The 23762-nt window shown below is 46.9% G+C and overlaps 1 protein-coding gene across 1 annotated transcript in view; it reads left to right on the top strand.

Moving 5' to 3' along the window:
* PAIP1 (poly(A) binding protein interacting protein 1) overlaps nt 1-23762 on the top strand; it is an 816787-nt gene that overhangs the window by 744955 nt on the left and 48070 nt on the right. The window contains exon 10 of the mRNA XM_069627237.1: nt 4763-4856. Coding sequence (XP_069483338.1) covers nt 4763-4856 — 94 coding nt within the window. The remainder of the gene's footprint in view (nt 1-4762; nt 4857-23762) is intronic.

Below are 23762 nucleotides of genomic sequence, written 5' to 3'. Positions count from 1 at the left end.
CATGCCTCCCATAAAGCTAAAATGAGAGGGGTGGCAATACTGTTGGCAAAGGAAATGGGTTTTATAACGGATACCACACTCAAGTACTTGGAAGGCCGGTATCTATTTGTGAAGGGCTCACTCCAGGGGACCCCGTTGACTCTGGCAGTAGTCTATGGGCCCAGGGAGGCCCTGGGTCAATTCTGGGAAAAGGTGAGAGATCAGCTCCAGCTCTTCACTCACGGTACATTAATAGTGGGAGGAGATTTCAATATGGTCTTAGACCCCTCGAGGGACAGAAAGAAGTTAAAACCTCACGCTCCCCCGATGCCCGACGACCCTGCATCCCAATGCTTTCGTAGGGTTAACCAAGAGCTGGATCTTGACGATACGCTGCCGAGCGGGTTCACGGGGCATCCACCATTCATGTATTATTCAAAGACGCACAAGTCCTTCTCCAGGATCGATTACATCCTGATAGACAACTCACTACTTCCCTTTGTCACAGACCACAGGGTTGACCCAGTCCCCTGGTCTGATCATGACTTGGTGAGAATCATGCTGTTGGGGGTGTAAACAAAGAAAAGGGAGATGGAAGTGTAACGATGCCCTTCTCAAAGACGAGGTGACGGCGAGAATGATTCTAGACAACATAGTGGGATACTTCGCCCTTAATGATAACGGGGAAGTTAGCCCACATATAGTATGGAACGCCTTCAAGGCAATGATACGGGGGGGTCCTTATCAAAACTGGGGCGCAGAAGAAAAGCGAAAGGGAGGCACAAGAAAAAACCCTTCGGGAGTAGATAGCAGAGTTACAGCCGGGACGCACCCCGGACAGTCGAATCTCCCTAGAACAGGTGATAGCCCTTAAGCAACATAGGACCCAGCTGAAAGAACTTCTGTTGAATAAAACAGAGAGAAGCCTTCAGTTGCTCAAACAAAAATACTACGAAAAGCGGGATTGAGTGGACAGGATTCTGGCGTGGAACCTCAGGGAGGCCCAGAAAAGTAAGATGGTGAGAGCCACGAAATCAGGGGACGGGAGATTAAGCCATGATACCCAGAGTATAGGGACGGCCTTTCAAAGGTAACATGAGAACTTGTACAAGTCGGAATTCGAAGGTGAGGAGGCACAAATTGAGGACTTCCTCAGAACAATCCCACTTGCGGGCCTAACGAGGGAGGTATCGGAGAACCTAGAGGCCCCGATAGAGGCAGAGGATATAGTATGGATAATCAAGGGAATGAAAGGAGGCACCTCTCCAGGGGAAGATGGATTCTCGGTGAAATTCTATAAAATGTTTTGCTCCACTCTGGTCCCACACTTAGCCAAGGTATTTAATGCAGTTCTGGCGGGCAACATCTTACCCGAAACGATGATGGGGACAATCATAGTGTCCATACCCAAGGAGGGGGGGGGGGGAGTATCCTGCCAAATGTTCTTCGTACAGACCTATATCGCTACTAAACACGGATGTTAAAATCCTAGTGAAAATACTCGGTAAAAGGATGGAGGGGATCATGCCAACCATAGTCCACGGGAACCAGGTGGGATTCTTAAGGGGCCATCAAGGGTCAGACAATATCCGGAAGACAATAGACTTGATCCATTATACGCAAGAGTCAGACCTCGACGCATGCCTGCTCTCTATAGACTCAGAAAAGGCTTTCGACAGAGTCGAATGGCAGTACATGATGTTAGTCCTCCAAAAGCTGGGCTTTGGGGAGCACATGTGTAAGTGGATAGCAGCCCTGTACAGGGCCCCTACAGAAAAAGTGCAGGTGAACGGAGAGCTCTCGGCCCGTTCAACCTATTGAGGGGTACAAGGCAGGGGTGCCCCCTTTAACCATTAATATACACCCTAACGATGGAGCCCCTCGCCCTAGCCATAAGAACACACCCGGGGAATACAGAGGGGTGAGGTAGAATTCAAGCTCTCCTTATTTGCGGATGACATTCTGGGATACCTCGTGATCTTGTCTTGGTACTGCCGCATGATGGCAGTGAAGATGAACATCCTACCGAGACGTCTTTACCTCTTTACGTCCCTCCCATCACAGGTCCCTGGCCAGACCTTCAGTGACCTCCAAAAAGCAATCCAGGCTTTCATATGGCAGGGGAAAACCCAGAGGACTAAGAACGACCCTCACTCTCCCGCGGGAGGAAGGGGGGGGGTTCGGTCTACCAGACCTCCGTCTTTATTTTTGGGCAGCCCAATTACGGGTACTCCCTGAACACATTAGAGACAACGCAAATACTTACTGGACTTACTTGGAAGACAAGGACACGCACCCCCTCAAGATACAGGATCTTCTGTGGGCACCACGAAGATCCATCCCGGGTAAACTCCTGCACCATCCGACTCTAGTGGTACTTTGGTCAACTTGGAGGGAAGGGAAACATACAGAGCACCTCACGACATGGCCCTTCCCATTGGTCTCCTTATGGGGCCCTGTGATAAGGCTGGGAAACAAGGGTTTCAGAAAAGCACAGTATTGGTCAGACAGGGGCATAGAAAGGGTGGGCCAACTCTTCAGGGAAGGCGAGTTCCTGTCATACAAGGAAGTGGGAGGGGTACTGGGCCCGGGTATGATCTCCATATTTCAATATCTCCGGCGGAAGGGCATTCTAGTGGACCAAAAGTGGGAGCAAAAGCTCACGAGAACGCTAACCTCTTTCGGGAAAGCATGAGACTCGACCGGCTCTAGGAGGGGTATGGTGTCTAGATTGTACAAAATACTAAATACTAATAAACTCACAGAAAGGAGAGGGTTTCGGCAATTTTGGGACGAACATAGGAGGCATGGAAGAAGGTATTAGGATAGACTTTCATGGAAACCTATTTACGGCAGACCTGGAACACAATTTCAAAGTCTTGCAGGGAAGGCACCGAGACCCGCTAAAGCTATCAAAGATGTTTGTGGGGGTCTTGCCGAAATGCCTGAGGGGATGTGGGCACAAGGGGGCACATGTGGTGGCACTGCCCGTTGATACAGAAGTACTGGGGGGATTTGAGGAGATGGATCTAAGAGGTCATTGGGGAGCTACTACCATACAACCCGTTACCATGTTACTAGGCCTACCACAGAAGAACTCTGAGTTGTATAGATATCCCAGGATGTGGGAATCAATGTTATGAGTGGGGAGGGTAGCCCTGGCACAAAAATGGAAGAGCACAAACACCCCTAGTAAAAAGGAATGTCAGAACAAACTGAAACATATGTTCCTTATGGACAAATTGACGGCAATAGTTAATGATGACCCGGAAACCTTTAGGACGAATTGGGACGGGGTAAAGCAATCCCGGGGATGGAAAGTGCATCGAAACCTAGACACCAAAACAGGGACGAGAGGGGGAGGCAGCGGTAGAGACCCGGACGAAGGGGTCAGGAGGAACGATGCCCCTAGAGGAGAGGGAGCCACAACCCAGCACGAGCCTAACAACCTAAAGTGATTGCCGAGATGAACCATCAAGCAAAATTCCAAGCACAAGAAGAGTTAACAACACATATGAAGCAACTTCTTGCTTAAAGACAGAATTAGAAATCACTGAGGCCAGGACTCTTTGATTAGTGTCACTTGGTTGTGGGAGGGGGTGGGATTGGGTGGGGAACTCAAAGATTAGTCATGCACGCCCCTCTATGAGAACAAACACAGCAAAAATTGCATGTTCTTTGGGATGGTTCCCACTCTAGACTCCGCAGCCACACTTTAGCTCAATGTACTTTTCACAGATGGGAAATATCCATTTGCATATCAGTTTTTGTCCCTCCCACATGTTGCTGTTGGTACTCCTGTTCAGAAGGGAATTGCCATAGCATTTCGATGCTGGACTGGCCATGTGGGCGGGACAAAGACTGATATGCAAATAGATATTTCCCATCTGTGAAAGGTACAGTGAGCTAAAGTTTGGCTGCATACTCTAGAGTGGGTACCATTCCAAAGAACAAGCCATTTTTGCGGTGTTCGTTCTCATGGAGGGGCACCCATGGAGCATTTTTGACTCCTATTAAATGGACTGTGTTTCAAAGTGCTTTTTTTCTTGTGATTATTTAAGGTTCCCACTCATGCACAGAGATAATGTATTTGTTTTCATAATCAAATAACTCTGATGGAGAACTAGGATTGCAAGGACTGTATTTTTTCCTACATTGGGCTTGCATTGTTAAGGGTTACCATCGGTGCTCCAAATAAGATTTGGAAGTGGGAGTATTTTACTCACTATTTTTTCAAGTTGGGAGTTAAATGATTTTTAGGGGGTAAAAATGTAATTTGAATTCCCAATGGGAGTATTCTATAAGTGATTACAAATATCTTTTAACTAGAACACGGAAACGTTTTTGTAATTTCTTTGCACATAGTTGTTCATACACATTAAAGAACATATATGTTTATTTCTTCCGATCAGGCTAGAACTGTACCATCTTAATGCAGTACTATGTGCACTATTAGTCCAAACATATCCATTTAGCTGTATTAGTGAAAGCAGAGGCACGAGGTCCTACGTTTCCTGTTTCCTATTTTTAGTTGGGAGTATTTGTACTCCCTATTTTTATTTTTTGGGAGTATGTGCCTATTTTTAGTGAGTAAAAATATGCAATACACCCTTTCTATAGGGCTGGTTACTATGGAAGTGGGTGAAGTAAAACTGTATCCTGCTTTAATGACCTATAAAAGAGCATTACTTTAGTAGTTCTTTCAAATTATTCCATTGAGCTTGAGATGTATGACTGATTGGATATTGCTCCTTTACATTTTTATATCATATCTTATTTGAAGATTATCAAGAGAAGTATCAGGAACTGCTTGATCGAGAAGATTTGTTACCAGAATTTGAAGAAAATGGAACAGATTTATCAGGTGGCGGAGATCCGTAAGTACTATTGTTAGTGCTGGGTGTGTACTGAGAGTGAGAAAACCATGTGTATAAATCCTAACCAGTTTCTTTTCGGTGCATCCAGGTACTGCTTCTGTTGGCGTAAAGCCCTCATTGCAAGCCTCTCGATTATACACACACTACATATAATGGTGATGGAGCTATAATATTAGTATCTTATTTATATGCATTGGTTCATAAAGTAACAGTAAAATGTGCAAGTCCTTTTATAATTGATGTTAAATCCCAATTTGATGGTATAGGCCAAGCCAGAAGATACATTTCCCCACTAAACTCTTCCTTCAAATCCCACAAACATGATTGTTTTTGTACTTGTTTAGTTTGTTCAAATCCCTGCTGTGGATTGGTGTTCAAACCACAGTGCTATGTGAAGCTGAGCAGTTTGGCTTCACTCTTGGCAGAATAGAACAATGTTACACCCAGTTACACATTGGTACACAATAAAGGAAGGTCTGCACATATTATAAAATCATTAGTGTTTATAAAATACACATCACAAGTCAAAGCAGCATATCACACTTTTATATGCAAGTAAAATATTTAAACTATTTTGGGAGACTTTAGTGTCCATTTTAAAAATGCACTAGTCCTTGAGAAATGGAAGGGAAGTAATAAAAATCAGCTAAGTTTCCTTGAAAATGACAAACGCTTATGTAAGTAGGTAATCTGTATAGTTGTACAGGTAGTCAAAATTAAGGCGCTTCTAGTTGGATTAGTCTTAAAGATGTGTCCTTATGATGGAGGGCCAAGATGGCAGCACAGGTGTAGAGCTCCTGTAGACACAGCGCTCTCCCCGTAGATGCAGGAAAATCACAACAGTCCCAGCAGCTAAAAGGAGAATGAATGTACTGACCCGAAGGGAGTGGAGACAAAAGGGGGCTAACGGTTCCTGAGGTGGCGGCAGCAGAGAACTGACCACGGAGGACAACAGCATGCTGAAAATTACTGTCCTCTGGCGCAAGCTGAGAGAAAGCAGGACCATGAAATGCAATTGAGTGGGTCAGGCTTGCTTGGCAAAGTGATAACCTATCATATACGGAAAAGCAGAGCAAATAGAAGTTGCAGAATCGGTGGCAACTGGACCAAAGATGAGCCAAAGGTGAGAAGCGCTCATTTGTGACGCACCGCTGTTGAACGGTGAGAGCTCTGTGCGGTGTGATGGTAGACACACCGCACGAACAGCACAACGCAGCCCATTAGGGATGGGCATGATGGCTCAGCGAAGGAACCATAGTGCTGGGGAAATAATGCACCCACTACTTTGTGGAAATATGAATAAAGAAGAGTGGAGGAAATGGAGAGGCCCTGACCGTCACTGTTGGTGGCACTGTTAAGGCCCAGAAGAAAAAGCTCTGCAAATAGGTGCCAATCCAAACTCCAATTCAAATGCAATATTAAGGCTCCTGGCACTTCCCTGAAGAAGGGGAACGTTTATACCTCTGGGAGGGGCGCCACAGGAGTGCTCCATCAGTCGGGGGAGGTGGTAGCCTTTTCTCCAATAAACATTCACAGCATGAAAAGAGAAGCGGTGAAGGAACCCCACAGCTCTGAACAGGGAAATCTTTGACAAAATACTGGTCACCAACAGCTGAACAAAGGGGGGTGAGGGGGAATAGATATCTCTGAAAAGAGGCTAAATCAAAGTATATCCGGGGACACCAACCTTAGCCTCTCTAGCTCTTACACTCTACAACTAAGAATATCTAATAACACAAGTTCTGGCTCCATTCTACTGGTGGATGCTGAGAGTTCTTCTTGAACGCTGTATTATTGTGTCCTTAGCCCTTCTCTGGTGGTCACTGGATTTGGGTTTGCCACTGGTTTGTCATAAGCTTTCCTCGGATGCACACGTTGTACACTTCACCTCCCTTATGAGTAGTGGGCTTATGCCTGCCACTTCGATGAGGATACCCTGGTGCTCAGTACACCCACTGGGACGAGGAAGAATTCCTCTGATGCAGTATTCTTGATGGTAGCGGTCCTCTATCCTTCCCTGGTGGTCAGTGGGCTTATTGGTACAGCCACTGGAACGAGGAGGGTTTCCTTGGATGCAATATTCTTGATGGTAGCGGTCCTCTATCCTTCCCTGGTGGTCAGTGGACTTATTGGTGCAGCCACTGGGGCGAAGATTGGAGCTCTGCTGCACGTTGGGCCTCTTGAGGTCCCCTGGGCACTGGTCCCACAGGGTTGAAGGGAGTTGACCATAGCCTGCTTTACTTGCGCTGCAGCGCCCCCTTCGGGTCTCCCCCACCACCCGTTACCTTGATTAGGGTGTATGTTCATCGGCTGGGCTACCAGCGACAGTGGTCTTCCAGCTGGCTTCTGCAAGCTCTTCAGGCTGCCATCTGTTGTTGGGTGGCCACTCCACCGACTGCTTTCCCTCGGGCTGGTTGCAGAGGCCCGCTCCTGCAGTCCTGCCCCGAAGCTCAATCGGCCGACTGCCAGCGTCCTCCATACTCTCCTTCCTCAGGTCTGCCAATGAGTTCAAACTCCTGCGTTGGACGAGTTACGTACTCCCAGCCTATCCCGGCTGGGCTTGACACATTACTTAATCCATTGTCAGTTTTTATACAATGTAGCAAGGTCCCATTCAATCCATTGTGTAAGTCCTTTTTCTCTCTGTCCCAATCCCCCTGCCTTCACTGGGCCACCTCGTACCAGTACCTCTATAATTGGCGATCTTCATGGTTCCCATGTTCTTCGTGGTTACTTGTGGTCACACTGAGATCTTCTGCATTATAATAATACAATGGGTCTACTAGCTAAAAAGAGGTTAGCTGAGGAAAGAGGTGCTACAGTATGTGTTGGTGCAGTGGTGTTTGCTGGGCCATACCCCAGGTGGTCGTCCTTGTGCCCAAGAGGGCAGTGCCTCCCCATGAGGTTCTACCACATTGAACCACCCTTAGGGGGAATATTGGGTAGCGGCCACACCTCCCGAGCCTCATTGGAAATGTCTTCATCCTGGGGGAAAGTGACGACACCTAGTGTCTCGTCACATCACCTAAAAGATTATGCAGAAGTAAAGGTGCTAGGCAACATCAAAGACTTGGAAAGCTGCTACGGCCAGTACAACCTGCAACTAAGGGGCCTGAATGTAGGTGCTGACGGACTAACCTGACTGGATCAGCTCGAAAGGTTTTTAAGCACCTTGCTCCTGAGTTGGAGAAGGAAAGGATAACCCTGCAAATGATCCATAGAGTGGGCCAACAAGCTTGAGGTGATGCAGTCCCAAGGGATGCAGTGATGAAATTTCACTCTTACATTACAAAGACACGCTTGCTGAAAAAAGCAAGAGCAATGAGTGAAATTAACCAGAAGTAGATGCTTCAAGTTTTTTAGAGCATCGCCACTGGGACACTCCAGAAAAGGCTGGCATTCTAGAGAATCACTGAAACTACTGAGAACATCAAACATCAGATATTGCTGGACAGTCATCGAGTCCGCCTCCATGGTGGAGTTTGAACTGACCGAAGGAAACATTCACAAGTCGAGCCCACCAATGTGGTTGAAGGGAGGCGATAAGCAGTCAAAGCAGAACCAGAGGAATGGCTTCTCCATAAGTAATTGAATGAGGCATTGTTGATCATAAAGCTCATTAACTTCCAGTTTGGATTTTGTATGTGGATTTATATTACACAGAAATAGAGACTGGCAGAATAAACTGCATCTGGGCGCAGATGTTAAATATTCGGGAGAGAACTGTTGGGTAAGAATTGATGTAGTAACACTGGGTGAGACTACACAACACTTATCTGCTTGGTATTATGTAACCCACCTTTTGGTATAGGTCTGTACTACACACGTTGGTAGTGTGACTGAGCAGACAGGCCTATCTCAAGAGGGGTAAATGTGAGCTGTAGCAATAAACTTCTTATTTACAAGTAACCAAGTAACCCTTACACTCAAGGTTTCTGTTATAGTTATTTATTTAACTTCACTTTTTAAATAAGCATTCTTTAAAAGGGGTAAGATATGTAACAATCAAATATACTTAAAAATACTTTTCAGATTCAGCCCATGTTAGTGGCTACTCTTTGGATATGCTTCTTATGCACTTCCTACACCCGCACGTGACTTTATTCACAAGGACAGTGATACCATTTATGTATCGCTAGTTATACTTTGCAGATGCTGAGGTTGCAGAAAGGGAAGGTTAAACAGAAGGAAAAAGATTAAACCGGTTCTATGGGCATGTGAGTATACTTAAATCTTCCGATGAAGCCTAGACAAGCCTTTCCCAGCAATAACAGTCTAAAACGTTTAACCACCTATTCGGGACAGAAATATCAAAGTCAATGAACTAGAAGAGTCTGCAGGGAGCCAGGGCAGACAAAGTCAATTGGAGCACCGTCAATGGAGCTGAGGCACTTCTTAGTTAATAAAAGTCTCTCACAAAGTTAGAGTTTTGTAGAAATCACTTGTAGGGTTACAAGCTGTTACACTTGTGAAAAGCAGAGTTAGAATCAACTCTAAGGGTAAGCCACTGCCACTCTCAACTGGAAAAAGCAAAGCTCAAGACAATGAGGTAAGTGCCCCAAGTCTAAACAGTACCTCTGGTTTGAAGAAGAGTGGTCAGCTGAATTCTGTCCTGTTGCAGCAATGCAGATCCTGGGTTCCTGAGCCTCAGTCGTGGGGACAAGAGGGACGATGTCTGTAAGACTCCTGCGGCAGCAATTTGGGGGTCGTCAGCGGCTTCAGGCTTTTTTCGGATCAGCAGCACTTCGCGGTTTCAACGCTCGGTAAACAGAACCACAGCGGATCTCAGATACTGGTTGGGCTTCCTTCACTCCCTGGGTCCTGCACTCTGGTGAGGGGACTCAACCTCTGGTCGTCCTGCTTCTGGAGGGTCCTTGGGAGACTCCTGGAGCTTCTGGATGGGTTGCAGACGTTGCACTAGTCTATGGATTTCTAAACCCTTGGCACTCGGTTCTTGCAGCAGCGAAGAAGTACAGCCAATCAGGGAGGATTGTCCAGTGGAGTTTCTCGGGGTTAGTTGGTCCCACTAACCCAAATGAAGTCGTCCCTTCCAGAGCTTCTCGTCAATCAGAAAAAAGGAGTTTCAGCACAGCAGCAGGGCTTCACCGGGCAGTTCAAAGTTCCAGGAGGATGCAGCAAGCTTCGTTCACGGTTTCTTCGTCCGGTCTTTCTCCCAGTGGTCGACTCTGTCTCTAGTCCCAAAACCCTTGCCTTTTAAGCAAGTTCCTCTTATTTATTTACTTATTTATTTATTTATTTGGATTTGTAAAGCGTGCAACAGCTCGGAAGTATCGTGGCACTGGTTACATAAGGGGGTGACAACTTAGTTACATAGGTAGCAGTAAAAGGAGGTCACAACTTAGTTACATCGACAGCAGAAGCACAACTTAGTTACAGTGGTCGCAGGCAAAGTAGAGTACTCATTGAGGAACAGACAGTTTGTAGCGAAGCTAGTGGAGAGGTTTAATTAAAAAGAGCAGTTTTGAGATTTTTGCGAAAAGCAAGGAGGGACGTTTCTGCCTTAAGTGCAGAAGGGAGCGCATTCCATAACTTGGTCTAGGTATGGGAAGCCTATTCCTCCTGCTTTGGCTCTGTGGATATGTGGGTTGGTGAGTTGGTTAGTGTAGTAGGTTCTAGTTGGCCTGGTTGAGGTGGGTCTAGATAGTCTGAGAGATAGGATGGTGCGGTGAGGTTGATGCATTTGTGTGCAGTGGGGAGAATTTTAACTGTGATGCAGTCTTTGATTGGAAGCCAGTGTGCAGATTTTCTTGCTTGAGAAATGTGATCTATTTTTGGTATGCTTAGGGCTGCTCTTAGTGCGTTATATTGAGTGGTTTGGAGCCTATTTGTTTTTTCTGGATGAGCCGGCGAGTATTGCGTGGCAATAATCAAGCTTGGCCCCTAGCTATGGAGAGACAGTTGACCTTGATTAGGAAGGGTTTGATGGCGTTAATGAGTTTGGTGCTGAGGGCGGAGGCAGAAACAATAGCGCTGACTTGCTTGTTCATGGACAGAGTGGCATCTAGATGGACCCCTAATGTCATAACAAATGCTAGCACTGGAATGATGCAGTTGTCGATGTTGAAATTGGCGTAGAGACAGTCTAGGTTGGCTAGGGTGGATTTTTGGCCAAGGATAAGGATCTCTGTCTTTTCCCCGTTGAGGCAGAGGCCATTGGTGGCCATCCACGCTTGTATGGTGACATAGATTTGTTGAAGGGTGGTAGCATCACCAAGGGTGGTGTATGAAAAGGTTAGAGGAAGGATAACTTGGGTGTCGTCAGCATAGTTTGTGTATGCAATCCCAAGTGCATCCAATCTGTCAAAGAGCGGCTTAGTGAAGAGATTGTACAGCGTGGGGACAGTACAGGATCCCTGAGGTACACCACAGTGAATAATGGTGGGAGTAGCATGAGTATTGTTGGAAAAGACTTCAATCGCTCCCCCCTCTAGGAAAGAGGTGATGCAAGTAGCTGCATGCTCGGAGGAGTGAGCATCATGTGTGAGGTGAGATGTGAGTGTTTTGTGGTCCACAAGATCGAACGCTGCCGATAGGTCGAGAAGGATGAGGAGGGCGGGCTTGCCGTTTACTAGGATTTGAGTTATTTGATTTTTCAGATCTAACAGTGCGGTTTCTGTACCGTGCCCTTTGGGGAAACCTGACTGCCTTTTACCTAGGATGGAATTGGTTTCTAGGTAAAGTTGGATCTGGATGTGAGCGGCTTTGTCTAGTAGTTTGAGCAGAAATGGGACAGTTGTTATAGCCCGGTAATTATTGGGTTAGGAAAGGTCCAGTGTAGGCTTTTTTAAGAGGGGGCGCACCCAGGCCTCGTTAAGGCTGTTAGGGACAATGCCTCATTTAAAAGAGATATTAATGAAAGCGGTAAGGAGAGGGGCCAGTGGCTCGGCACAATCCTTGATAATGTTGGGGGGAGGGGCATACATCGCCCTTGCATTGCGATGGTTTGAGATGTTTGAGTGTCAATGACTTCTTGTTAGGCAGAAACCTCTGCAGTTCCCTTAGGGACCACTGCAAGAGATTTAGGACTACAGGTGTTTGGCAGTAAACCCACTTGGTAGCAGTCTGTACCACACAGATTCACTTGGTAGCTGTGGCTGAGCAGTCAGACTTCCCTCAAGAAGAGTTAGGCAGTATGCAGAGTATACACAATAGGTACAGAGACACAGTAGCAGAAACAAACAATGACCAGAGCTTTGGTGTAAAAGTATATAATTATTTATTTAAAAACACACTTGTGATTTACACTAGCAAAAACGAGGTAAGTAAATTCCTCACACAGTCACTATCATATATATACAACCCTATTCACTTATTAGACAAGTCTTAGTGAGACACACCACTTATTTTCAGACCGAGGTCAGCGCTTAACATAAGATGACACTCTAATAAGTTGTAAAGAAAGGGAGGGAAAAAGGCAGAGTTAAAGAAGCACACAAGTTTCAATACTTTTTCAAAGAACTACAGTAAGGCAGGATAGGCAGAGTTCTACTGGAGAGCAAGGAAGTCAATTGCAAGGCCCACTCTTGGAGAGAGCAAGCAGAAGGGGTCCAGGTTCACCAGGGGGTTATGCCCAAAGAGTCTTTGTAGATAGTTTGCACAAAAAAGGATGAAATTAAAGTCAGGAAACGTTAGCTAGGTTGCCCCAGGCCAGCCCAGGTTAGAAAGTCGAGGCATTACTGTCACCCCGAACGATCTGTCACAAGGGGAGCCAGGCGGGACACAGTACCTTAAGTGTGAAGGAAGCTCCAGCGGGGGCAGTTGTTCCTGGCAGCAGGTGCAAGTCGGTGTTTCGTCCAGAGGAAGAAGAGGTCTCGCCGTGGAGGAAAGATGAAGGTCGTTGCACTGCCAGGGAAGAAACCATCCGCGGAGTTCTCCGGTTAAAAGGCATGACCCTTCTCTTCGTGGTAGTGGTAAACCGTGGTATTCCGGTTGCCGGGGTGCTTGGCTTGGGCAAAGCGGCCACGAGATGCTCCAGGAAGGTGAAAAGAAGGCGAAACTGGTTATCCCCACCAGTCAAAGGAAGAAGACTCTCCGGACTGGAGATCTCCTCTGTCGTCGGGAAAAGTGGTGAGACGGTTCAGCAGGGCTCCACCGGTGGTGTCGTCGTTGCAGGTCGGCTCAGCTTCTCCCTCCTCGGATTCTTGGGTCCTGTGGCGACTTCTGAAGTTCCAGTCCCCAAAGCCCTGCTTTTATGCAGCACAAACCCATTCACTCGGCATAGCTGTCAATCAAACATGCTAAGAGGTGAGCCAGCCGGCTCACCACTTGGGCCAATCACACAAGAGTGCGACTTGAGTTACCAAGGTAACTCAGTCCAGGGTGCCTAAACCCCCTCCATCCAGACATAGTGGCACCACTTTTGGAGGCTTATGGGGAGAAGCCCGCCAAAAAGTGGAACAAAGGGCTCGACTTGGGCTGGAGTCACAGAAGAGAACACAAACGCCATTTTAGAATCGAGTTCTGGCAAAAATGCCAACCGGTGAATTAATATTAAATAAATAAACCGGCGGTATGTTCGAGGCTATGAGAATTAAATAATTAACATTGGTAGCCTCGAACAATGGGAAAGTCCCATAGAGATATATTTGCGGTCGAATATAAAAAGTAGTATCCACCGCCACCAGCCAAAACTCGATCAGGGGGGACGGAGACGTTCCCCCTCGAACGACCCCGGGGCAATCGGATTGCCCCGTCCAGTACATCCACAATATGATGGTTTGTACTGGTTTCTGTTCATAATTTGGGACTAGTAAAGCCAATGGTGACTTTCCATGCCCTGGGAGACAGTCAGTCCCAGGGTATGGAGTCTATGTTGGGGGATCGCTACGACACCCCTGGGTTACGGCACAGAGGGTGCTGTGTAACCCACGTCCCAAAAAAACACATGAGACCCTATCGAGTAAAAGACCCCATAGCCCATAAAACACATGGAAAGTTAAAGGAACACCTCAAATCATGTCTAAGAGTGGGAGCAAAAAAATCTCACTCTTAGTAGGAGAAAAATAAATCAACCCCAAAAACCCAGCAAAGCTGCTGGGGGACTCACTAGGTTTGGGAAATTAGCCTTACAGAGAATTCTCCCTAACACTTCTGTTTCAGTGATGTCTTTAAATGCAAATTTGGGAAAGTTGATATTTTTGCTGTTGTGCAGGGACAGAGCTGGCTGGCCTTTGTTCTGATTGAGAAGGGTTTGGTAGTGTGATAGAAATGTGTTCTGTAGCGTGTCATTTTTTTTTTAGCCTATCATAGCAGTTTATATTCTGTTGCACCATGCTCATCCTTAATAATTTCGTCCGTACAGGTCGAAGGTTCTGTGAGTTGCTTAAAGATAGTGAAGAGTTCTTTAGATTGGGAGTTGGCTTGGGATATTCGGTTATTGTAGGCTTCTGATTTGGCTATAAAGATGACTTCTTTGTACTTTTTAGCACTATTTTTGAAACTTTCTTTAGCTGTGTCACAGGGGTTTGCCTGCCAGTTTTTTAACGCCTGGCGTTTGTCGTTACGTAAGTGTTTGAGCTCGTTCGTGAACCAGGAATTTGAGTGTAGAGACTTTTTTTCCTTCTCTTCTAGTGGGGCGACAGTGTTGATTGCTTGAGTGATTAGGTCCTTGAATCTATCAGCTAGGACATTTGGATTTTGCGAGAAGGGAGGTGCAAGGCAGGGGATGTCGAGATGGGAGCAGAGGTTGTCTCAGTGAGATTTTTAGCACTTCTTGCTAGAGTAGCAGGGACAGGATTGATGATTTTGGTGTTAGGAGCTGTGAGGATGGTGAATTCTATACAAGTGTGGTCTGTCCAAGGATGGACAGTGTTGGAGGTAATGGTAGAGACACAGTTGTGGTCAACCACCCAGTTAAGGGTGAGGCCTTTGAAGTGGGTAGGGGTTGTGATTTTCTGGATGAAACCTAGCTCTGTCAAGTCTTTGGCAAGTGAGGTGGCGGATTTATCAAGAGGGTCACTAAATCCTAGGTTGAGGTCTCCTACGAGTAAAGTTTTTGTGGATTTCTTAATATTTTCACTAAGTAAGTGCATGATGTGTCCTTGGAAATCAGCCATGGGGCCTGGTGGTCTATAGATGACGTTCGTATTTATGGTGTTTTTAGGGGATAGGGATAGTTTAGCTGATAGTATGTCAGCATTACCCTCCCAGTTGTGGGGTATAATCCTAAAGGCAAGTGCCTCTTTGAAAATCAAGGCGATCCCGCCTCTTAATTTGGTGAGTCTATCCTGTCTGAGGGTAGTGTAACTACGGGGTAAGGCTAATGCTATAGTCGGGCCAGAAGCCTCATGAAGCCAGGTTTCAGTAATGGCCAGTATATCTAGGTCCTGGCTTAAAATGAGGTTGTTAACTTCAATGGCGTGTGCAGTGAGAGAGCGGACATTAAGCAGGGCACATTTATAATGTGTGGCATTGTTATTTCTGTTGAGTTGGGATTGTTTTGCGGCTTTAGGTGTGGACTTCTGAGGTTTGCTGAGGTGCTGTTTGGTTTTAGGGTTAGGAGGTGGCGCATAGTACTGCGATTGGTATTGTGTACATTTGAATGGAAAAGGTCTTGTTTGCCAGTAGTGCGAGTTCCTAGTCTGAGGTTCCTGCAAATTACGTGAATTGGGCTAGTGTTGGTGTGCACGGATGGGGTGCGAGATTTAAGTCTGAGGAGTCTGGAATGGCAATTAAGTCATGGTGTTGTTTAGGCTTAGGGGGTTGTCTTGGTTGAGGGGCTCAAGCAAGGCAAAGAGCAGTATTGTGTTGGAAATGAGCAGTGTACCTAACATGCTATGGTAGAGGAGCGTGGTATACATGCTAAGCCTGGAATAACATGGGCATTACTGTGTCTGCGGCAGGCTAGATCGGGCCGTTGCAATGAGGGAGTCGGGCTCCGTCAAGGTACATTATCAATAGGCAGAGGGCTGATTCAGCAGAGCATGATAGGCTAATTAACGAACACCACAGTCAGCAAGATCAGCGGGCATAATCAAAACACATAATTAACAAGAGCAGCGGGCAGAATTACTACACATAATTAACAAGTGCAATGGGCCGCCTTAGAACATATCATTTAGAAAAAGCAGCAGGCTGACCAGGCCGCACGGTGGCCTATCTCTGAATACATTAATAGTACAAAAACAGTGGAGCAGGGCAAACAGGGTGTTCGATGAGGCTATCGTGCAATACAAATAGCTAAACTTTGATCTGCGCACGCTACTAAGTATTATATCGGCATGAGGAGGATCGTTTTGTCGTCTAGATTTCCCTCACAGCGCTCGGTCGAGAGGCCACGCTTGTTATGTTAATGCATGGGGAAGCGCAAGGTAATACATTGATAATGCAGGTAGCAGATGAACATGCAAAATGGCAACGTAATTAGCGTATTGCAGGTGCAAGCATGAAGACAGTACATTAGCAAAGGCGTGGTATTAGAAAGAAGGGAGTTGAATGCAGTTGTGATAGTGTTCAAGTCTTATGATGTTGATAGTCAGGCCAGCGAAGGCTGGATATTTGCCGAAAGAGCAGCGCCGAGTTGAGCGTGCTGATGGTGGAGATCAGCTGATTGTTCCAGGTAAGTAGCAGTGGAGCAAGTATTGTGGCGCAAATCGTGGCTGTTTTATACGACTCACTGATGGGGTTTTGGAGGTGATAGCTAGGAATGCTCGGAGTGAGCGCTTGAGAGGAATGGCAGGTCGGACAGCATGCCTCTGCCGAGCGCCGACTGCGCTCGGTCAGCTCAGTCAGCAGTAGCCTTAGATGCTCTGCCTTGGGAGACGCAGGCATCCCCCGTGATGCGGAAGTGATGGTAGTAAATGGTCAAATCAAAATACAGCGGCCATTTCCATGTGTGGTAGCCCTCGTGGTTACCAATGGCGCCTGCACAATGTTTCTAGCAAAATGCTGCATATTTGCAGAAGTTGCACTTAGCAGTGCTGAATATAGGAAATAAGTAGTAGCAAGCAGGCAGCTACTAGAATGGTGCGTGATAAATCTGGTTGGGCTGGATCGCATTCGGAGAGAGGCTTACCTCCACAGAGGCCGGAGGCGGCTGCTCCTGCAGCGCGGAACGCGGAACAAGCTCCTGCTCGGACCGACGGTTGTGTGATGCCTAGGCTGTCAATCACACAGCAGGGTGGCTGTCCTGCCAGCCAGCCAATCAGGACTGGTTGCATTCATGCACTCCTAGAGACAAAGGACAGGGGCGTTTCGGGAACCTCCCTCACATCCTGCCTTTCCCGACACACTGGAGGCAAAGGCGGGCTTCAGGGTTGAAGTCCGCCAAAGGCAAAACAAACAAAGGGCTCAAACCTGGTTTGGCACTGAGAGTAAAACCCAAGAAAGACCTCAGAAACAGAAAATGTTGGAAAAAGACGACCGGGCCATTTGGATAAAATGGTCACCCATGAGTGCTATACCTCAGCCGAGGATTCAGCCTGCGTTAGAAATGCACAATGGTAGTAAAATTAATCCACTGCCACCAGCCATTTAAAGTAGTGAGGGTACCATAACAAAATGTTACATGAGAATGTAGGATAAGGGGCTACTAGGTAACCCCCCAGCTCTCCACATAGTATGGAGTGTGCTGGACCTACAAAGAGAAAAGTTAAGTAAAGTCAATTTCACTTTACTATTCTTGGGAGAGGTAGTTAACACAAGAAAAGGTATTTAAACCTTATGAGAAATCTAAAGGATTTCTCTGCGACACTGCACTGAATCGTGCTGTGTGTGACCATACAGAAAGTAGATGCATATGGAGTTTGTCAGACTCCCAAAACAGAGGAAACGCATAATAAATCGGGTCAAAACACATGAGAGAGTGAGGAAAAGGCCTCACTCCAGGGTTAAAATTAAAAAGTCCTAAAGTCCAGCAAAAGAGCTGGGGGTCTCCAAGGTTGAGGGGAATTAGCACAGAAATGAGAATTCTCCTTAACAAGAACCAAAGGAAGAAAAATAGTGAGCTTGTATCACAAAATATAATCGAAAAGATTATTCTTGAGAGGTTTGCGTAAAAAGAGGGTGTTGCCGATTTTTCTCAGTTTATAAGGGAGTGTGTATCAGAGATTTGGTCCCTAAACAGAGAAACGTCCATCTCTTCCAGAAACACACCATGACCTTGTGATAGTCCGAAGGGGTGGATGTGACGATCGAAGGGAGAGTGAAGGTTAATATAGATAATTCTGTGTTGCAAGATGAGGGTGGACGAAGTCAGTAACCAACTATATTATACTAAGAGGTCAGCTCACTAGTGAACTCCGAAAATATCCTGAAGAGAGAGTGCTTTGTGTGCTTTTACACTCCCTTTGCCGACGAAACTCGCAAGCGCAGCCTCCCGAGAAGTCCTGGCGGCGACCAGCTGGATCCCGTGTGCACAGCTGCCTGCCGTCACTGCAGTAGGCGCAGCAAGGAGTGGGGGGACTGACCGCTGCCCTTCAGCAGCTCCAAGGGATGGCTACACCAGAGCAACGTGACAGACATGCCCTTTGGGCCGCGGGCCAGCCATCAGGGCACCCCACTGTGGCACCCGACAGCGGCAACAACAGAATGCAAGACATTTGCTGGAGCCGCATTCTGTGAGGTCCGCTGCAGAGGAGGCGTAGACCGCCGGCGGACCAGCCCAGTGAACAGAAGCCGTGGCCCATGGATCGGAGGTGGTGGTCGATACTGAGGCAGTTAGGAGCCCGTCTGACTGCGCCAAGGAGATATTACAGAGCCTGCAGAGTCTGGAAGACGCAACCCTGAGGCCCCGGAGGAGGAGCAGTGTAGTACTCTGCTGCACACCACCCGCCTGCAGATACTCTCACAGCCCGCAGCAGGACAGAGAGAGAGCAGCAGACCGCCACAGGCGAGACACGGAACAGTGGCAATGCATCAGGTAGGGGCGGCATCGGCACCGTAGATTGTCCCATCCTAACCCAGGACACTCCCTGGACCCGGGGGGGGGGGGAGGGCCCCGCTCCCGAGCTCGCGGAGCCCGGCAACTCCTCACTCCGCTTCACCCTGCCTAGCGGGTACCATCACTGTCAGCAGCCATAACGGGACGAGTGCAACGGAACGTCGATAAAAAGGGCAGTACCGAGGCCGAAGTGTCAGTCTAGAAATCTAATTCGAGACCGCAAACGTATTTTGTTGGCCGTGGGCCAACCGTCTCATGCACGATACGACAGAATATAGGTTTTCGAGTTTTCTAAAGAACAGCCATTTTGATGTAACAAGAATCTCCATTTTTGTTTTCTAACCATTGCTCATTGCTTTCTGTTCCTATTGCTTTGCAGTATATTTTCCGCTTGCACTGCTCGACTGTGGAACATTGCTGTCTGTATATGAAAAGGACAAGACCACAGGGCCGAGAGGATAACAAGAGTTTCGCTGAAACACAAACGTAGGCAGCGCCAGGAAGAATGCCCGGCTCCCTCCTTAATGTAGCCTTGAAGCAGAGCCGCAGGGCATTTAATCATTTCACAGCTGCCAGCCAGTCTCGTTATATGGTAGAATATGTTAGATTAATACCGCTAAAGGCTTGAATTATGCTTTTCTAACAGCCCCCCTTTCCGAGCCCACTAGAGCATGTCGGCACCCAGGACGCGAATAGCACCTGATAGATAGCAAGGTCCGGAATGCAACCCCCTCTGCATGTAGCTCGCTTCCAAGAACAGAAGCGCCATGCTCTATTCAATAACCGAAAGATGCCTACGCACTCACAAATTGCAAAGTGTTACTAGAATAGATGTTTGAAGGTGTCATAGTGGTCGAAGATGTCCATCGTCACACCAAGTTCAAAGAACCCCAATGAAGAGGGGTGTTAACCATGTCATAGCTGATTGTTTGATATGCATTTTGTATATATGTAACTGATGTACGTAATTCACTCTCTTGGGTCCCTCGAGGTCTAGAGATGCACGTCGTGGGGCGTGAGACCGAGTTGGCCAACTGAGACTTTTGCTTTGCAATAAAACCCTAGCTTTGGGAATACAACCTCGTGTCTGGCGTCTCTATCGTGTGTGGTGACCCGCCTTGTTTCCATAGACGTCAGGGTCCCCTAGAGGCCCCTTTCAGAAGGGTGCGCCTCCTCCGTGCTCGCCCTTCAGGCTGTTAGACTACCACAACGTAGTGCATGAGCGACCCACACCCCCTACCCCCACAACACGCTAACAGTAAGCCCTAAACCGGCTGAGAGAGCACAACACCACCTGCCTCTGGCCGGAGCCGGTGGCACGTACACACGTGCGCACCCTTCTCTCCCCCTGGCCTCCTCCAGGGTCTGATCGAAGATCATCTGAGGGCCTCCACCAACATCAAACGCACATCAAACGCACGTACAGAAGCCAGAACAATGTCCGGCTCCCTCGTTTACACCTTATCGACATCCTTGGGGGCAACGGCCGATGCAAATTGAACCATCACACGCCACCATCGAAGCGCATCCAACGCCGGAGCGTGTCCACACCAAATGGGAGCAGATAATATCCGAGATCCCCAGTAGCAGCGGACAACTGGAAGCCCCCCAACGGACCATAATCTGAAGATCAGAGCCCTCCAGTAGGCCCCGCAATAGCTCAAAATCCAGCTCAATACCAACATGGGCAAGGCAGACAAATCTGAGCTGAGATTAACCTTTGAGGCTGGGGCCAGTGTGAAGAATCCCAAACAATCAAACCAAGAGATAGACCCGGCATCATTCATGGAACACGACAGTGAGCCAGCACACCCCCCCAACCTTCGACATAAGGGAAATCCTTCTTGAACTCGAGGCCGGCATTGGCAATCTCGACTCCAAAATTGATGCCCTCTCATCCAAAGTAGACCAACTACAGCAGCGCCTCGATAAACACGGCAAAAGACTGGACACTGTGGAGCAGAGCGTCTCTGACCTAGATGACACCTCATCACTGACGACCAGGGTGACGGCACTGGAGCACCAAATGAAGGAAGCTAGCTGTCAAAGACGAAGACTTGGAAGGGCGCACTCACCGGTAATAACATCAGGCTGGTGGGAGTGAGGGAATAACAAGCCCCGCCAAAGATGGAAGATTTCGTAGAACAGTTGTGCAAAGATCTCTTTGGAACGTCTGCGTTTTCCCAATTATTTGTTGTGGAAAGGGCACACAGAATACTGGCCAGCCGCCCGATCCCAGGAGCAGCACCCCGTCCCATTCTTGCCAAATTACTGAATTTCAAAGACCGAGACACTATCCTCAGACTGGGCAGATATAAAGGCGACCTCCAGTATGGTGGAGACAGTCCAGATCTTCCCAGATTTCTCACTGGCGGTGCAAGCGTCGCACAGAGCCTTCGCGGGAGTGAAACGTTGCCTACACGAGGGACAAATACTATACTCAACGTTATTTCCAGCCAAACTGCGTGTCCTCCAAGCGGAGAAAACTCAGTTCTTTTCTTCCCCCGAAGAAGCCAACTCTTTCCTAGACCACATCGGCTGCAGCCCTTTACATGACAATCCAAAACCACAAAGAAGAGAGAGAAAGGGGAGGGAACCTCCTTAAAACCATGCCGGCGGAAACGCCAAGTATCCAGAAACTCCTCAGAAGGAAGCACGAGCATATGTTTCTTCGTATACACACCGGGGTCAGTGGCTCTTGGAAGGCACTAGCGCCCCGAGCTCAGCACTGTTTGCTTTGGTTAATTTAAAGAGGGTGGGATCAACACCGGGCGGGTTGGAGGTTGCCCGACAGGGAGGGGAAGTGGGAGGAAGGGACTCAAGTTGGGAAAGTTGCAATTGTTGCGGACTCGTTCATCCCCATCCATCCCCCCACAAAGGACCATGTGATAATGCCCAGCCATACACTTCTAAAAAACAAAAATAAGTGGGCACCACTTAGCTTTTAGAAAGTAAATGTATAAGTATTAGACACTCAAAAAGAATGAGTCAAAAAAGTAGGCAAAAGCGTGAATGAATGCTTACAGGAGCAGGCTGTAATAAGTCTGGAGACACCCTGACTCATAAACTAGTGAAACAAAAAGACCAGATAAAAAATCAAGTCAAACAGCCGCTCTCCGTTCAAACCCAGCACGGGTGGTGTAGTTCAAACACAAGTTGAATGATAGAAGTGCGAGTTTTCTTCTTCGGGTATGACAGTTAAATTAAAAAAAACATTAGATTCAAAGTTGTGGTAGAAGAAGTATGTTTATCGAAAACACAAATCCAAAAAGTGTAAATAAGGAAAATCACTAATCATGTCTTAGTGAGGATTCGGCTGCCACTTCTCATATTTTTTAATAGACTTCATATACCAATGCATTTCGGAGCATGCAGCTCCTTCATCAGAGTAAGTCTAATCTGATAACAGACAATAAATTGACCACATGACATAGAATATGACATAGAAAATAACACAACATGTAATCATGAATCACATAAGTAAGCGTATAAGCAAAACATGTGAAGACACATACCAAAAAAGGTGAGGGTTCAGGTCAGGTTGAAATATGCAATAAAGAAAAAGATCAATGAATAAAAATAGCGTGAAAAATACAGTGAAAAATACACAACCATATGAGTGGGGAAATAGTTCAAGGTTACCTCATGAGAAGTGTGTGGCCACGTAGGAACAAGAATCTACAATCAAAGGCAGACGTGTGGTCTGCTGCGAGTAACAGCAGCGTGCAGTGTGTAGCCAGATAAATCGTACTGTGAAGAACAAAACATATTTTTAGAAAGAAGTAAGAAAGCGCAGCAGCGCTATGGTTAAAAGGATACGTCATAAGTGATTACCTGATAGACAATCAGGGTCTGCGGCGGCCAGAGGAACGCTGTGCTGCATCGCTGTGAACAAGCGTTGCTACTGGAAATGCTACTATAAATAAACACGTGATCGCATCGGGAAAAAGAGCACGATGCGGCACGTACATGTCGGAGGCTGCATGTGAAGTGTGCAGGCACAATGGGGGCATAAAAATCAATTATCAACACTACAGAGGGTGAAAGCTGAATAATGGATGCAAGAAAAATGTATCATTAAATCGGAAAGACATAGAAAAAATACTCAAGAATACAGACACAAGGGATAGCAAACTAGTGAATACAATGATTATTCTAAACGTGGAGAGAATGTAAGGCAAGCAATTAAAAAAATGCTGGAGAAGCAATTACAACATAGGCACCAGGAGTGGCAGCCCATGGGGGAACGTAATCTAAGTAAGGGATAGTTAACATGCATCCCGGCCGTTATGGGTGGCACCGTAGGTGTCACCTTGGGTCCCAGACGAATGTCCGGGAGGGGCGGTCTCGATGCACGAGCACAATAAGTGCTGTAATATAAATAAATCAAATACATATGTACAAATATTCAACAAGAACTGAAAAGACGACTAACGTGGTCTAGGACACTATTTGGATGTAATACATAGCTAAGGATACTAGCATAGGCGAAAACAGTCCTGGAATTACGCTAAGGACAACATTACATGTCTATTCACAATCATACTATTGCGTGTAACATGTAGAACCATCATCGGGGAATCCGAAAACATAATGTAATCACATAGAATCAACATTAGTGCATCAAATTCATTCAAATATAGCAATGAAAATTGATTTCTTTTTTTAGGCCATTGGGATACAGACTCCCCAATTTATCAATCCAATATGTTACTTTGGTTGAGCCGAAAGCCCAGATCCTCATGTGAATTGACTTTAATACCTCCAGAATCAAGAATCTGATTTGAGTCAGATTGTGGCGTTTCTCGCTCCAATGGCGAGCCACTGCTGAATTCGGGTTAGAGTTACGTATTCAAGAGCGATGCTCGTTCCAGCGCACTTTAGCAGCTCTCGTAGATTGACCAACATAATATTTCCCACAGGGACACTTTATTCCATAAATGATGTTCACGCTGTCACAAGTGCCAAATGTCTTCAGGAAAATCTTGTTGCCTGTGCTGGGATGG

This window comes from Ambystoma mexicanum, chromosome 6p (genome assembly GCF_040938575.1).
Source record: "Ambystoma mexicanum isolate Mex_15411 chromosome 6p, UKY_AmexF1_1, whole genome shotgun sequence".
Classification (NCBI taxonomy): Eukaryota; Metazoa; Chordata; class Amphibia; order Caudata; family Ambystomatidae; genus Ambystoma; species Ambystoma mexicanum.
Note: the sequence above shows the minus strand (reverse complement) of the source record. Positions and strands in the feature narration are given on the sequence as shown.